The 16,470-nt window shown below is 41.1% G+C and overlaps 3 protein-coding genes across 4 annotated transcripts; 1 reads left to right on the top strand and 2 right to left on the bottom strand.

Moving 5' to 3' along the window:
• Window positions 1-812: 812 nt before the first annotated feature.
• Window positions 813-3,361, top strand: pfn1 (profilin 1). The gene is made up of 4 exons (XM_028010785.1): window positions 813-959; window positions 1,032-1,173; window positions 2,689-2,881; window positions 3,008-3,361. The coding sequence occupies exons 2-4, from the start codon at window positions 1,033-1,035 to the stop codon at window positions 3,103-3,105; spliced, it is 432 nt and encodes a 143-aa protein (XP_027866586.1). The 5' UTR covers window positions 813-959; window position 1,032; the 3' UTR covers window positions 3,106-3,361.
• On the bottom strand, window positions 3,187-7,980 carry LOC114140587 (uncharacterized). Of its 2 annotated transcripts, XM_028010673.1 has the most exons (5): window positions 6,947-7,980; window positions 6,467-6,586; window positions 5,680-5,748; window positions 5,414-5,476; window positions 3,187-4,308 (listed from the first exon to the last, which is right to left on the bottom strand). In XM_028010673.1, exons 1-5 carry the CDS (start codon window positions 7,821-7,823, stop codon window positions 4,082-4,084), a joined length of 1,356 nt encoding a protein of 451 aa, XP_027866474.1. In that variant the 5' UTR covers window positions 7,824-7,980; the 3' UTR covers window positions 3,187-4,081. The 2 variants fall into 2 exon arrangements, with proteins under 2 accessions (XP_027866474.1, XP_027866475.1); XM_028010674.1 differs by lacking the exon at window positions 5,414-5,476.
• LOC114141213 (suppressor protein SRP40-like) lies at window positions 7,834-13,142 on the bottom strand. The gene is made up of 7 exons (XM_028011698.1): window positions 12,898-13,142; window positions 12,057-12,123; window positions 11,356-11,399; window positions 10,470-10,610; window positions 9,362-9,466; window positions 7,922-9,017; window positions 7,834-7,853 (listed from the first exon to the last, which is right to left on the bottom strand). Exons 1-7 carry the CDS (start codon window positions 12,898-12,900, stop codon window positions 7,834-7,836), a joined length of 1,476 nt encoding a protein of 491 aa, XP_027867499.1. The 5' UTR covers window positions 12,901-13,142.
• Window positions 13,143-16,470: the final 3,328 nt, after the last annotated feature.

Below are 16,470 nucleotides of genomic sequence, written 5' to 3'. Positions count from 1 at the left end.
AGATCTTATCTTCTTTCTGCAGTTTGATTCCTCGGCTGCCTAGAAATACGTTTCCCAGAATGCACTGGGCTGCAGGAGGAGTTACAGAACCAGGCTGTGTCTGGTGTTCCTGCTGGTTCTGGTGGGTTCTGGTGGTTCTGATGGGTTCTGGTGGTTCTGGTGGGTTCTGGTGGTTCTGGTGGGTTCTGGTGGTTCTGATGGGTTCTGTTCGTCCTCATCAGCAGGTTGTGTGCTGTGAAGCGAAACGGGTCAGGAGGAAGTGGTTTGTTTCTCTGCTGCTTCCTGAACAGAATCTGATCTCAGCTTCTCACTGCCTGTTACTGGTACTGAACCGGATCAGAACCAGAACCTGACCCGGATCAAAACCAGGACCGGATCCAAACCAGAACTGGACCAGAACCGGACCGGGACCCCAACCAGACTGATTCTGAACTGAAGTAGAACTGGTCCAGAACCGGCCCAAATGGACCTCAGTGATTCTTCAGGTCTTGGTTCTCTGCTGGTTTTGGTCCAGAAATGTTCTGCAGTTCTTCCAGAACTCATTCTGGTTCTGATGTTCCCAACAATCTGGACCTCCTGTTGCCGGTCGGTTCTGGTGGATACCTGCTCATGGTTCTGAACGGATCAGACTCCAGAACCGGTTTGATTTGGTCTCTGCTGTTCGGGTCTTCTCTACCACGACCTGACCTCTGACCTCTGACCTCAGCACCGTCCTTCCTCTGTCCAGCTGAGGGGACAACATGGAGGCTGAATCACTGAACCGATCCACTTCCTGGTTCTGACTTCCAGGTAGGGCGAGCGAGAGAGAGAGAGAGAGGAGAGTGGGCGAGCGGCAGAGAGAGAGAGAGAGAGGCAGGAAACGGGGCGGGGCCGGTCCTATAAGAGACGGATCGTCTTCCTGCTTTTGGCATTTCTCTGCTGTCCTCCGTTTGCCTCAGACTCAGACTCTACCTGCACAGGTAAGCCCACACACACACACACCCAGAGGGAGGTCGGACCTGGACCGTAACCACGGCGACTGTCTCCATCAGGATGTCGTGGCAATCGTATATCGACACCATGAAGACGGCCGACCAGAGCGGCATGGTGCCGGTGGCAGAGGCGGCCATCTGCGGCATCGCAGCTGGACAGGAGAGCGTCTGGGTCAGCACCTCGGGCCTGCAGGGCATCACGGTGAGCGCAGAGACACACAGAGACACACTGAGACAAAGACACACACACACACGCTGCAGTTCCTGTTTCCACTGCCAGAACTTCCTGCTCTGACGGCTCCAAATCGCAGGGACACGTTTCTGCTTCAAACACCGCCGCTGGTGACAGGTGACCTCACCTGGCCCGCTGTGACCTCATTGGCTCCTGTCCGCCGTCTTCTGGCTCAGGGAGGAAGGAAGTTTGCATCTCTGCATCATCTTGAGCCGTGGGCGTCGCCGCTTCCCGCTCTGCAGGATCCCAGCGCCTGATTGGTTGCTGCTCCGCTGGGTTCAGTGAGCGATGATTTGGAGGCATCTGCTCCTCACTTCCTGTTCGGTTGCTTCATGCAGTTCCTGCTGCAGCAACCGGGTCGCAGCCAGAACCAGGCTGGTCCAACTGGTGATTCTGAGCCTGCAGAACCTCCCAGGTCCAAACAGAATCTGGGTTCTGGTTCCCGAGCAGCTCACCCAGCGTCAGGCCCGGTTCCGGCAGATTCTGGGTTCTGCAGGGCCCAGATGCTCAGACTGGGTTCAGCTGCCTTATAAGGGCACGGCGCCGAAAAGCAGCGAATACAGGAAGCTGAGACGATCACTTCTTCTTTCTTCACACACACACACGCGCGCGTGCACGCATACACACACACACACACACACACACCGACGCACACACACACACACAGACCCACACACACACAGACCCACACACACTTGTACTTCTATCCAAACTGAGGACTTCGTATTGACTTTCATTCCTTATAATAACTTAATTTATGCCTAAATCAGACAATCTCCCTGACAATCACTAGTTTATTCCCAACCAGAACCAGAACCAGAACCTCATATCTAACCTGACTAGTCGAGCTGCAAAAACTTGAGAACCAGGAAAATGTCCTCAGTTTGTTGGTAAAAGTAGTTACCTGTGTCCCCTCTATGCACCAACAACAAGCACACAAACACACACACACACACACACGCACGCACACACACACACACACACACACACACACACACACACACGGAGCTCCAAGATGAGGCTTCCTGTCATTTTCAATCTGTTTAAGATGAAGAAAAATGAACCAGAAGATTAAAGTTTGACAGTAAAACATGTTGAAGCAGCTCAGTGTGGAATCAGATCCCTGCAGGCCTGTTTTCTGTCTGTGTGTGTTGGGTGTGTTTGTGAGTGACTGTGAGTGGAATCAGCTCCCTGCAGGCCTGTTTTCTGATTGGCTGCTGCTCCAGGAAGCGGTCGCTGCGCCGTGTCCTGACTCGTCTTCACATTCTTTCGTCTTGCAGCTCTGCTTCTCCTCAGCGCTTTTTCTCCGGTTCTGCTGCAAAGCTTTGTCTCTGATTAATCTGGTTCTGCCCACCTGTCCTCTGTGGCCTCACCTGCTGTCCTGACCCAGTCCGCCCCCTGCGTGTCCTCAGCCCAGTCCTGGGTGACGCTGTGCAGTTCGAGGAAGCTGGGAATCCGGAGCTCTGACTGTTTGTCTCCTTTCAGGTCGATGAGATCAAGAAGCTGGGCAGCAAGGACCGGTCCAGCTTCGCTCAGAACGGCGTCTACATCGGCGGGACGCGGTGCCGCCTGATCCGGGACCAGATGGACATGGACCCAGTCTTCGCTCTGGACCTGAAGACCGCGGCCGACGCTGACGGCAACGCGTTTGGAGTCTGCGTGGGCAAAACCAAGACAGGTGAGCTTTCACCTTTTAGACGTCACTTTCAGGTTCCTGAGTTGAGTCAAAATGTCTCACACCACCTGTCCTCCATGTCCTTCTGTCCTCCGTGTCCTCTCTGTCCTCCGTGTCCTCTGTCTCCAGCTGTAGTCATAGCAAAGGGCACTAAAGACGCCAGCGGCGGCCAGATCTCCAACAAGGTATTCAGCGTCGTCGAACACCTCAGGAAAGCCGGCATGTAAACCCAACATGGCTGCCACCTTCCCTCCTCCCTCCCTGACCTCTGACCCCTCCCAGCTCCTCCTCTTTGATCTTCAGTCATCTCCGTCTCACGGCTTCGTCGTCGGGGATGGAAGTGTCTCCTCCATGCAACGACCAATCAGTGACTGTGTGTGTGAGGCGGCGGGTCACATGACCCGGCGGGTCACGCCTGTTCTTCAGCAGGGAGCCAGTGTTACATGTTTCACCTGAACCCAATAAAGAGTCCTGTTTATTTTACCTGGTCTGCTTCTTTCTCACACACACACACACACACACACACACACACACATACTTGTTTTTCCCGAAACGTGAGGACTTGTTTTGGCGAGTGACTAGGTGGTTACACGTGGGGACCCAACTTTCTAAATGAGCTAAAGGCTTGGTTTTAGGTTTGGATTTTTTTTAGGGATATTGGAACATGAAATATAATCTTTAACATAAAAATTAATCAAATTTAGAAAATCAAAAATCTGTCAGGTTTTTGGCTCCATGTGGGGACATGTCCATCACCAACTACCACCAGGTGGCACTGTGTAATTTTTGGGAACACAGTTTGTCAAATATGAGCAATCCTAGTTCTTTTAAGTCAATAAACTGTGTTATATCAGATTTGTTTTTGTTTAATGTTATTTTTAAGTGCCTGGTAACATGCTTAATGCCAACCATCAATAATGGACTACATTTTCTGGTTCTATGTGAACCATTTTATTGCATAACTTACAGTATCTTGTTGCAAAAAATATACATACAATCCAACATGCATGTACTAAAATGAAATGTATTCATTGATATGTATCAATAAACATGAACATACAGTATGCATACATACTTGCATTACAAAACTTGACTGCAGCTGTCTCAAAACTTCAAAACCGGCAGAAACTCCAAACAGAATCGGCGTGGTAATGGCACTAACAAATGATCCGTTTTCTTTCACAGTAACAAAAAGGTCAACGCTTACCTTCTTTTGAAAGTCTCTCGTTTTAATGCATCTATGCGATTTTTCACATAGAATTTAATCCCTTGCCATGTCCTGTCCTTGAGGGCTACTGGTGAGGTTTCAATGCACTTCATACACTGGGCTTTCCCAGGAACCTTTCCAGAGTCAATACAGTCCATGAGTGTTTTCTCCACTGCCTGGATTTCTTCTTGGTTCCACTTCAGTCTCTTCTTTTGTGGTGGGCCTGAAAATAATTAGGGGCACTTTTAAGTGTTCTTCAATGAAAAAATGTTTCAGTCTGTATGACAGAGCAAGTTATAAAGCTATCATGAAAACATTTCTTTACTACAGCTGTAGTAAAGCATTATTTCATATTTAAGGGTCAGCTGTCAGCTCCAATAGTTGTCACTGTTGAAGCTGACAACTGGTAGTGAGAGAACACATAAATCTCCCCATCCTTTATAGAAGCATCAGCAGGTACAAGAGAGAATTAATTGTACAAAATACTTCACAAGCATAAATAATTAAGGTCAAGGGGATGTTCAAAAAATACGACAAAATTGTTTAAAATATCATCCATTTCAAAAACACTTCACCAAAAGGAAGATTTTGAGTGATTTGATGGTGGCTGGAGACTCGGTGAGCCTACGTTAAGAGAGCATCAACATAAGCGGGGCTCTCTAATGGATAAAACTTAAATCTCCCTTTGTCACAGAGTCCAAACTGGGAAAACTCGCAGGGCCTGATAAGTTCTCCTAGCACTATAGGTTTTGGAAATATTTTATAGGTGCAGTTAAGCAGAAAGATTAAAATAATCACCCAAACTACCTTTGATCAGTCTAGTTAGTTTGCTGTTTGAAGACAGTTCAAGGTGGCAATAAGAGAGAAGGGGGAGAAGAAGTAAAACCAAACTTTTGCTTGAGGGTATGCAGTCAAATGAAAATTGAGCTATTCTAAAGTTTTATATGTTGAGATATCATGTAATCCTCATGAGATTATAAAATGAGGAAGCCTAATTTTGACACCACACAGACAGTGCTGTGAAATGTTCATTATTTACCCATTTGTTTAGTTCAATAAAAAAATTAAGGAAATATTGGAAATAGGTTTACACCTGATAATGTGAAATATTCAATGAACACTAAATGTGTAAAAAATAACTAAAGGTTTACATGTTCTCAAGCCTGGCTTGCAGGAGGAACATTCAGTTGAGACATTAGACCCGGTGGTTATAATTTCTTTATAATAAAAATTTGCAGTCAGATAAATTCTTCAGTTTGAAAGATGTGTCTGGCAACATTTTTAAAGCTTCTGCTCATTGATAATCTCCAAGGAGGAAGAGAAACTACCGTTAGTCGTGTTGGAGTTGCCAGAGACTTCCATGTCTGCCAGTACCTCGTCATCTGACCTCTCTGTTAAACCAAAGAAATCTCAAAATATATCTGACTTGGACAAAATTATCAGTTACAGAGTACATTGAAAATTTGTATAAATGACAGAACCCAAAAATGACATACATGAAAAAGAGTAATGATAGAGGACAGTGGCCTCTAAAGGTTCAATATTTATCAGAAATCTACAATCTCATTTTCTTCACGCTTATAAATATTCTTACCTTTTGCTGAGGGCAGATCATTGCTTTGTCCAACTTCAGTGGTGCATCTCCTGGTCACCCCAAATTGACCTAAACAAAGGTATATTAAGTAAAAGCGTATTCAACAGTGTAAGCAGTCAGTATGTTTACTTTATACAAGCATTTCAAATAATTAGCTTAACAGTTTAACTTTGTACTAATTTCTTAACAGCACTAAATCAAAAGCTGCTGGTATTGTAATTATCTAATTTTTACCGTCAACATTTAGTTTGGCCCTGTTAGCAACACTTTTTAAAACATTTCTCCTTTTATGGATGAAACTATCAGACTCATTTCCATGACCTGTATCTATCCATCAAATGTAAAAAAAAAAAAAAAAAAAAAAAAAAAAGATCTTGTAATGGAAACGGCACTTATTTGAAAAAACTTCTTAATGTCGAGTAAACCATTTTTATAATTCCAAGAGGTGTTTTTTCAGGGGATTCGATAATCCCCAAATTCACTAAAGTGTCATGGAAGCACTTTTTCACATGTCCACATCCCTGGCAGTGATGGATGTGATATAGTCAGTCAACTTAATGTCATAAAATCTGGTTTCCAACTTCCAGGTGAGAAACAAGATGGCAACAGCTTAACCTTGTGGTTTTCTGACAATTATTCTAAAAATCTACTTTATGTAATCGAAATATATTATATATAATACACTAGAGAGTAAGTTAAAATGCCTAAGCACAAATCTAAAAGTGCACTGCTGTCTTGACAACAGATTGTACAAAAGGCAGAAATCAATGTATTTGTGATTCCTCACCATTTTCTACTTTTTTGTTGCCATCCATATCTGGTGATCTGGAAGATGAAGTACCAGCATCCCTCTCAGCTGAGTCAACCTCTTCTTCAGTGTCTGATCCACTGTCCACAGACATTTTTTCTGGAAAATGAAGTAACAAATATCCATCATATTAAACTATGAAGCATTGCATATGCTGTCAGCACAGTCTTAGCGCTTTTCCTTGTTCTATGGCCATTCAAGTGAGCAATTTACAATGGGAAATTATGATTGAATTTCCCAAAGATTAAAACAAGCAAACAAAAAAACTACAAGAATTCGAATATGTAATATAAAAAATGCCTGCTGAGCTACTTCTTCCTACTGTTGTCAATGTCTGACACTCAAACTTTTATAGATGTCATCTTTTTTTTTTTATTTACAAAGTCAAAATCAAAATAAATAGAACGTGCCATGCCAGGGGGTCAAATTAAATCTTCACAAAAAAATATACCAATTTACCTTGTGGATCAATGCTGATTTCATCCAGATTTCGTCCTTTGAAGTGGGAGAGCTGTCCTCTTTCTAGTGCCAGCAACACTTTACTGATTTTTGCCAACTGTAATGTCCCTTCAGGCAATCTATAATACTGACGATGAACTCTAATGTCATGGCCAAGGAAGTCAGCTAGGTCGTCCATTTCATTGTCCTTTAGGTTAAGTACCTTTGACATGGTGGCCATGTGCTTCCTCAGTTTGGTTGAGGACAATGCTCCAGGGTGTTTTGCTCCACAGTTTTGAGCCATCTCACGAATAATATCCGATCCTCTGAAGTGATTGAGAGTCTGTGGTCTCCCGAACATGTATGGATTCTCATCCAATACATCACAATTGCGGCGATTTTGGACAAGCAACTCCATTGATGATGCCATATTAGGAGTTAGGAGAATGGGAACCTTTCGGCCACGTTTGCCTTTTATCTCAATTCGCTGGAAGTGTTTACACAGCTTCTTTTCAAGTTCTGACAAAGCAAGCTCCACATCTGGATGGGTGACAGAGGTATCTCTCAAGGTGAAAGCGTTCAGTGGCATCTTGGATACTTCTCCCTCTCTTCTCCGGTTGAATATTATCACCTCACAAAGCGTGATCTTGGCAAGTTCAGCCCAGTTCTTCTTTACAGCTTCTTCCTTCAGGTTCCTCTGGCACTCCATCCTTTTTGTGTCAAGATACTGGTGCATTTTCCTAACGTCTTCAGCAAAGGGAATAAGCTGAGGAGCATTCCACTTAGCCTCATTCAAAGTCCTAAGAGCATGGGAAGAGACACACTCGCTCCATCTGGTCTCACAGATTTGTTTGAAAATTCGCACATTGTGAATGGTATTCTCATCGCCTGAGATCATAGCCTCACATTCAAGAACATTTGCCACTTTCTTGAGGTTGTGACCCAACTTGAGTGCTAAAGATGGCGTTTTGAAGACGTTTGTTCTTTCATCCAAGCCAGCCACTTTCTTAACTGCATCTATAACATGAGGGAAGTTAGCTGGCACAAAGAAGTCTGGGAGCATCTCCAACTTGCCATCTTTCTTCCCTTGCAGAACAACTCGTGCGGTTTCGCGCATCTTCTGTCGGATGTATTCGTGTCTTGTAACATCTTGACCATGTTTGTTGAACAAATGTTCTCCAAATTTCAAGATGCACTTCTCACTTTGGACAACTTTTGCTACATCATCATGGTGCATGTCATGTATTAGTTTCCAAAACTGTGCATTGACGCTGTCTGGTACTGGCTCTGCATATTTGCAAATGGCTTGGACTCGAGATGTTCCTGGCTTCAGTCCTTTGACTTTTTGACTGAGATAACACCTCTGCATATGCCTCCACAAGGATTTCCGCTTGAGGTAACCCTCGCAGTTGATGCAATGCAAGTAATCACCAGCTTTTGCAGATTTAGTGCATTGTTGGCGGGGAATGAGCATTCCTTTTCCCTCTTTAATGACTTTATTATTATGGGCACGGTTTCCTTTGTTTCTTATCAAGGACAACTGCAGCCGTCGTTCTCTAGAACCTTTGGGACATTTCAGTGCACTTTCCACTTCTGGTGTATCACTGTGTTTTGCTTCTAGATGACGTGCCATTTTGCTGTAAGGTTTGCTACAAAATGCACAAAAGTACCTTTTATTGTAAGCCCTACTGCCATCTCCCTTCTTCTTCAAGGTCATGACTGTCACATCAAGTGAAGAAGATTCTCCAGGATCTTTTGCATCAGTTGAAGAAGATTCTCCAGGATCTTTTGCATCAGTTGAAGAAGATTCTCCAGGATCTTTTGCATCAGTTGAAGAAGATTCTCCAGGATCTTTTGCAGTCAAGGAACTAGAAGTGGTCACACGCATTCTCTTAAGTGGTTGGACTTCCAGAGAAGAAGTATTTTTCTGGGCTCTTTTCTTCCTCTTCTTGAGCTGTTTAACGTCTACTGAACTGTCACTGTCGTTTAGACTGCCACTCTCAGATTTCTCAGAATCGGGAACATACTCTTCCTCAGTGATGTCAGAACTTGATAGAGATGCTTCTGAGTAGCAAAGCATTTGTTTGTTTAGCTAAAATTATTTTTTTTAAAAAGAGAGAAATTACTTTCAGATTATTTCTCAAACATATAAACAAATCAGAAGAAGTTAAATATGTACAACTAGTTTTAAAAAGTTCATTAAAAAAGAAATACTCCCAATACTAGTATGATTTCTTTTAAATTTTTTTGGTGCTTGTTAGCTCAAATGTTTTTCCAACATTTTTAAGCATCCTCAAAAAGTGACAGATTTACCAGCACATGGCGACTAACTGAGTTCTTGGATAGTTTGGTTTTAAATACTACAAAAAAATAGAATTTCTAACCTAAGTGAGTCTTAACATTAGGTTGGACTATGATATTTATAAATAAACTTACAATCACACTGTCAGTTCTTGTAAGCTCAGGCACGCTCATGTCCCCTTCAGTTGGTGTTGGACCAAGGATGATGGTATCGTCGCTCTCATCGGATGACTGTTTTGACTCCAAAAAATTATAAGTTTAACTGTTAAAATGTGTCCATGCCTAAATGAACTGTTACAATTTAATACAGAGCTACAGTTAACTTCTACTGAATCAAGGTATTTAGAAATCCCAAAGATGTCACATATTAACAGCACCAAAAGTGCACAGGCTCCTTCAGATTACACTGGAGATTCTGCATTTCATGGTGTATAATATGACAGCGCAGTACTTAATAGAGTGGGTGAGAGGATAAATAAAGCAAATGCCTTGCTTACAGATTTAATACAAACCATGAAGTGATCCACCCAGATTTGTTACAAATATACCTAAAGCTAATATTCTGCTGTGTTCAAATGTGACAGTTAAAAATCAGACACCATGGCCAATTACTTTTGGATTTTGGTATCCATTACCACCTAATCTAACCTACTAAATTTAGATTAAATGACACTGAAACTATGCACATTTATTTTATACTTCAACTTGACAGGCCATTGGAATTTCATAGACTGGAAGATAATAAATGCTTCAGAGTATTTTGGGTTTAGTCCTGATTAGTCCATGTCTGGGTCTCTGGGAAGCATCTAGTGACAACTTGTATTGTAATAGACACTAAATAAATTTGAATTGACTGACAAGGTGAGTCCCCCTCAAAGAAAGCTCCTGTGCACAGTCTAAAGTTTCAGGTTACATGATTTTGCAAAGCAGCCAAATACCACCAAATGTATTTCTTCTCTGATAAGCATCGTGACGTTGGACACTTGAAATCTTGTAATAACTGACAGTATTTTTGTTTCACAAAACTTTTAAAAATTGAAAGACGTTTTTATCCAGCATTAAAGATAGCTATGAATTTGTGTTGATTACATAATTATAGTAAGTATTAAGAAATTTGCAAGAAGATTTTCTTGATATTTTTACAATAATACTGTCAAAACAGCTCAAGCCACACATACAATGGTACATTTACTAACAGTTCTCATCTCTGGGTACATCAAGAAAAAGGTGAAGCAAAACTAACCATTAAGCCCTTCTGATGGAGAAAAGACGTGTTCTCCCTCACTTCATTTGTTGCCTTTGTGACGAGCTTCTTGTGATGAGCCTCACATTTATTGTGATGGGCTTTAAGTTTCTGCAGGCGACGAGCTTGACGTGTTTGATCCTATAAAACACAGAAAACAAGCATTGTAAATGTCCACATCTGTGAAATTAAACAAATTGGAGACACAGGCCCCAGATGGAACTGGCACCTGACCACATTGAGAATGATGCATCCAGGTGAAACTTTAAGTCAAGAATCAGCAACTCCCAGGGTTTAGGGGTTGCTACAGCACACTTCATTCAAATCAAATCATTCTCCAATAGCTTGTTATAAAACATTTGTTAATGATCCATTAATTTGAGTCAAGTGTGGTGGAACAGGAAAACATCTGTGCAGGACATCAGCCTTTATAATCAGTTAAAATAAGTAGAAGTGAATCACTGGGGTATTAAAACATTTTCACAATATTTTGAAAATCTGAGAATTCTTAACAGGCCTGATTTCAGTCATCATCTATGATCCAGACATGTTAAACACAAGGTGCCAACTTGGATGGAGACATATTGTCAAGATACAGCATTCCTCCCAAACTCAATACGACAAGCTTATATCAAAATGATCTTTTTCAAGAATTTCTCTGCATAACATTTTTGCCACTTCTCTACAGCGAAAATAACTTTCACCACTGTAGGATTTGTAAATACTAATGCACATGTTCATTGGTGAAGACAACTGGGCAGCAACTTTTCCAGACTTTAATTTAGAACAATATTTAAATTAGCTATGCAGTATGAAGAGTACATGTGAGCTAGAATGAAACTGAAATACTGTCACATCCTTTGAACTTATTCATAGGCACACTTACCATTTGCCTCTGCTCTGGATCAAGCCCAAATGTCTCATCTGTAGCTGAAATTTAAAAAGAAAAAAAGTTAATATCACCTTAAAACAATTCAGAGGCTCTGCATCTCCTATATTTGGTCTTCTCAAAATATTTTTGGGTCTTATCACTAGGTTACAAATGTTAAATTTGGGATTAGAAATAAATATCCGACCTTCAGTATTCAATAATTTCAGCAATTCTTTAAAATTTCTAACTTTTTCAATTTAATACTCAAGATTGGAACAACTAGACTAAGGGTTATTAAATAAAATTATCAAAGTTATAGCAAGTCAACAATGGTCGAATGCAAAAAGGAAAGCAGTTGACCTGGGTTCTACCAAAGCTTCCCCCCAACACAAATCTCTATTTCCTTGGACATTTAGAAACAACTGGCATTTCAAGTAAAATCACCGACAGATGTGCTGAGCCTTTTCTTTGTTTAAGAAAAACCTGACTTGGTACTCTTAAATCAAACATTAACTGATATTGTGGTAGCTTCTTCTAGGCAACTAAAATCATGTTAAAAAAATTATAATTTTAATAGACTTCTTGTCACACCTCCCTTCTCTCACCTGAGCAGTTATAACTCGCATTATATTGATTTAGTGGAAACACTAATGCAAAACAACTTAAATGTGGGAAAAACATTGTGGGCTAATGCATCTTTCCCTGAGATAATTCACCTTTTAAACTGGAACAGCTGGGTGTAGACTCTACTCCACCGTCACTCCTATCACTGGATCTACTTCTCTGGTTGGCATTTTCCAGGAAAAAAAAAAAAGCATTCAATGATTATAAGTCAGTGTTAAAGGCCTGAAATTAATTTTGCCAAAACAGATCCCCCCCACCTAAAGTTATGATGCTGAAGTTAGTTTCCAATTCAAACCTCCTGATTCATCCTAATATACCCTCCCCCACTCCTACACCCCCCCCAAAAACCCCATAAATCCCAATCTTTATTATTTTAAAAAGGATGTAGTCTGGTGTAATGTGGCCTGAAGGCTCCCTTCCCAGCAGAATCAACCTTTATGCACAAGGCATCCATTTACTTCTGCCTCATGTTTTAGCTCCTCATGTCTATCGTCTCTCAATTCAGAGCACATGTAAAAAGTTATTACTCTTAAGTTATTACTCTTTTCAATCACACAAGCAGGGCCACTGAAAATATTGCATATTTCATGATTTCTGCTCTATTAGGTTTGCATGTTTCAAACTTAGCTTTTTTTATTTTGCATTTGAGTCATTTTTGTGAGCAGTCATATTTTAATAACTTATCCTTTTTTTGGTTAATTGTCACTTTTATTTCTATTTATTTGCTGTAAGACTGGACCTCAATAAATTGAAAATAAAACATGCATGCTTCTCATTAGCTGTAGCTAGGCTAATGTCAGCTAGCCATCCTAGTGAAACACAATTGAAACAGTTTTTACAGGTCAACACGTTTAAACAGCATTTAAAAGTATATCTGACTGAGTGATATAATAGATAATAACCGGGAGTCCATTAAAATAACAATAATCTTACCATTTTCTTTAGCTAGATTGCTCCTCATTCCTCGGATGTTAGCATGAAGGTCTGAATCTCCTCCTTCGGTGCAGGTGTGCAGCAGTCAAAAAAGGAGCGCTTGATTTAGACTCCGGCACAGGCCGGAGTTCCTGCTTGGTTGCAAAAAGCAGCTAGCTGAGGCTTACGGCCCAGCCCTGTGTTAATAACTAATGACACCTTAACTTTGGCGTCACAACTCTACCGAACATCAATTAAGTTATAAAACTAGGAAATGAATTACTTAACTTGTGTTATCTCCCAAAGTAATGCTTCAGGAGAAAAAATTATTCTTTGTAATGGACATTTTGTAGGTTCCACACCAGTCAAATCTGCAAAGTTTGAGAGCAAGCTATGGAGGAATGTTGAGGGGGGATGGGCATGGGTGAGGTGGGGACGCAAAATCTCAGGATGTGTGTGAGATGGCAGCCATTACAGAGAGACTGGCGAGGAGCTATAGCAAATCAGAAAATTAGGATGTGGAAAAATAAATATATAAATTAGGAAGGTTTGCAGAAAGAGACTGAAGAATTGTAAGCCAGTCAACCAACCTCCTTGAGTAGCATACTGATTCTTGATTCCTCTTGTCCCACCATTCTTTATCTTCAACCAAACATTTTGCATTAAAAGTTCAAACATGTGGCACTTTATAGTACAGTATGTTTCCCTCCAATCCATGGAGGGAATGTTGAGGAGTTATGGGCATGGGTGAGGTGGGGACATCAAATCTCAGGATGTGTGTGAGACGGCAGCCATTACTGAGAAAGTGGGTGGAGGGGCTACAGCAGATCTGGAAATTTTATGTGGATTAATAAATATATAAATTACAATAATTTGCATACTGATTCCTCTTATCCCACCATTCTTTATCTTCAACCAAACATTTTGCATTAAAAGTTCAAACATGCTACACTTTATAGTTCAGCATGTTTCCCTCCAAGCCATGGAGGGAATGTTGAGGGGGGATGGGCATGGGTGAGGTGGGGACATCAAATCTCAGGATGTGTGTGAGACGGCCTCCACCCAGTTTCTCCATTGTGGAGAAGCTGGGTGGAGGGCTGTAGTAGATAAGGAAAACTATATGTGGATAAATAAATACATAAATGTGAGCCAGTCAACCTGCTTGAGGAGCATGCTGATTCTTGATTCCTCTTCTTCAACCATTCTTTGTCTTCAACCAAGCACTTTGAATTAAAAGTTCAAAAATGCTACAGTTTATTGTTTTAACAACTCTAACTTAAACAGAGTCAGTCAAACAAATCCAATCCTTCTTTCAGTTATCTTCTTGTCAGGCCTGGAGAGACCAAAGGGTACAATGTCACCAATGGCCTACTTAAGAGCTTGTGGAGCAAACCATTGGAAAAAGATGAGGGGAGTTAAGAAAGACATAATACCAATTTGTACAATCATATTGAGCATATATGTTATTGAAATATTTACAAGAGGCTGTTAATTGATATAAATATGAAGTGCTTTATAGAGTGTTGGTCAAATCTCAATTAGCTTTTACAGATAATTTCTTCTATCAAGAAGAATATATAAGGAACTACGAGATCTTACTTGGGTTAGCCCATCTTTGATGTGTTGGTTGAAGGCCATTGACAATGTTTGACCTCAGGAATCTACTTCAAGTGTCATGCCTGGCTCCCAAATACATTTTTGGGAACCAGGCATGAGACATTTTCAGCCTAACTGACAGTGCCTACTAAACAGTAACAGTCTATCTATCATCTTTGAAATTTGATTTTTATTCATATGAAATTTTGTATGGGTAAGCCACTTAAAATGGACAACACTGCATAACCTTTACACAAAACGAAAAGCAAATAAAGGATTTTGTTTTGCAGAAAACTTTTGCACTTAATATTGTAACACAGAACTCTTCAGGAAATCATTCCTACGAAGCAGGCCTAAACATGACCTGTTTGACTTGACTAATGAACATGGGGTGAAATACTACATTGTAGTTTCTCTTTAGGGATTTTTAAATTATTTTAATTTAATTTCTGGTTTAGCTACTGTTTCAGTCTTTACGAAGGGACTTTTCTACATCAAAGACATGAATATTTAGTTCTGAGTAATGTCTGCTTGTTTGTTGTCTGTCTAGAAGAGCAAAGACAACTGTTTAAATCATGTTTTTATTTTCAACTGATTAATCTTGCTACATAAATTAAAAAGAAACATTTATGCAGTCCCCATAATTTGCAGTTTCAATAATTCTCAAATCAGCAAAGATCTTAAATACCTTAAAAGACAATTAATAGAGGAACATTTTAAAAATGCCATTACCAAAACTGAAACACTGTTAATTAAATTACACAGAGTAGAGTAGAGTAAGAGTAGCAGGTGGATAAAGTGGCTGTGTTATGCCAGAGTCAATTATCTATTGTTCAACAGTCTAATGACTGAGGTAAAGAAACTGTCCTTGTGGCGGGACGTTCTGGTCCGGGTGGACCATAGTCTTCTCCCTGAGGAGAGGAGCTTAAACAGACTGTGTCCATGGTGAGAAGTGTCAGTTGCAATCCGACCTGCACGACCTAGAGTCTTGAAGGACTCTAGGTCGTGCAATCTCCTGTAAAGGTCAGCGGTTGCAACCGATCACCTTTTCATCACTACACACAATGTGTTGTAATCTGTTTGTCCCTGGTTGTGGCTCCATTGTACCCAGTGATAGAGGTAGTGAGGATTGACTTGATGATGGCTGTATTAAACTGCACCAACACTCAGTTGGCAGTTTGAATTCTCTCAGCTGCCATAAGTAGAACATCTGGTGCTGGGCCTTCACGATAAGGGAGCTGATGGTTGGTTTCCACTTGAAGTCCTGGGTGATGGTGATGTCCAGGAAGCAGGATGAGTCCAAAATGGAGATGGAAAGGACTCTGAGAACAAGAGGGGATGATGGGTTTGTGACTTTCCTAAAGCCAACCATTAACTCCACTGTCTTCTGGGTATTGAGCTTCAAGTTGTTATAGCTGCACCAAGCCACCAACACTAGTGTGAGCTTTCTTTATTTTAGTTTCCAACTCCTTTCTCTGTGGAGGGTATTTACTCTATGTGGTAGTCTTGATCCTGTACCCAAGAGTCTCCTGTACTGGATTACTGCTGCAGTGGCATTCGGCTCTTCTTTGGTTTTGTAGATGGTGGCATAGGGATAGTCTTTGGTGGTTTTTAGTGAAATGTTTTACCCTTGCCCTGAGCCCTCCTCCTCAACGTCTCTACCTCTTCCCATCTGTAGGAGGAGTTTCCTTAGTTTCTAAAAAAGACTAAATGACAGCTTTGATCCAAAATGACCTACTTCTTGTTGGGTATGCACCATGGCTCCAAGAGACATTCATGATTGTTGATTGAAAAATGCTTGGGGACAGATTTTTAAAAAAAAGATTTCTAGGGAGTGCTGTTGAGGAACACCCGCTGTTCAACCTCGCCCAGTCTAATTAGAATATTTTCCACAGAGTCTTTAAGCTCTTTAGTTCTTTCTTTAATTGAGACAACATCTGCTGCAACAATTTGTAGTGTTGCGCTCATGTTCCATATTTCTTCAATGAAGTTGGGGTC

Source organism: Xiphophorus couchianus, chromosome 24, assembly GCF_001444195.1.
Source record: "Xiphophorus couchianus chromosome 24, X_couchianus-1.0, whole genome shotgun sequence".
NCBI classification, from domain to species: Eukaryota; Metazoa; Chordata; class Actinopteri; order Cyprinodontiformes; family Poeciliidae; genus Xiphophorus; species Xiphophorus couchianus.
Note: the sequence above shows the minus strand (reverse complement) of the source record. Positions and strands in the feature narration are given on the sequence as shown.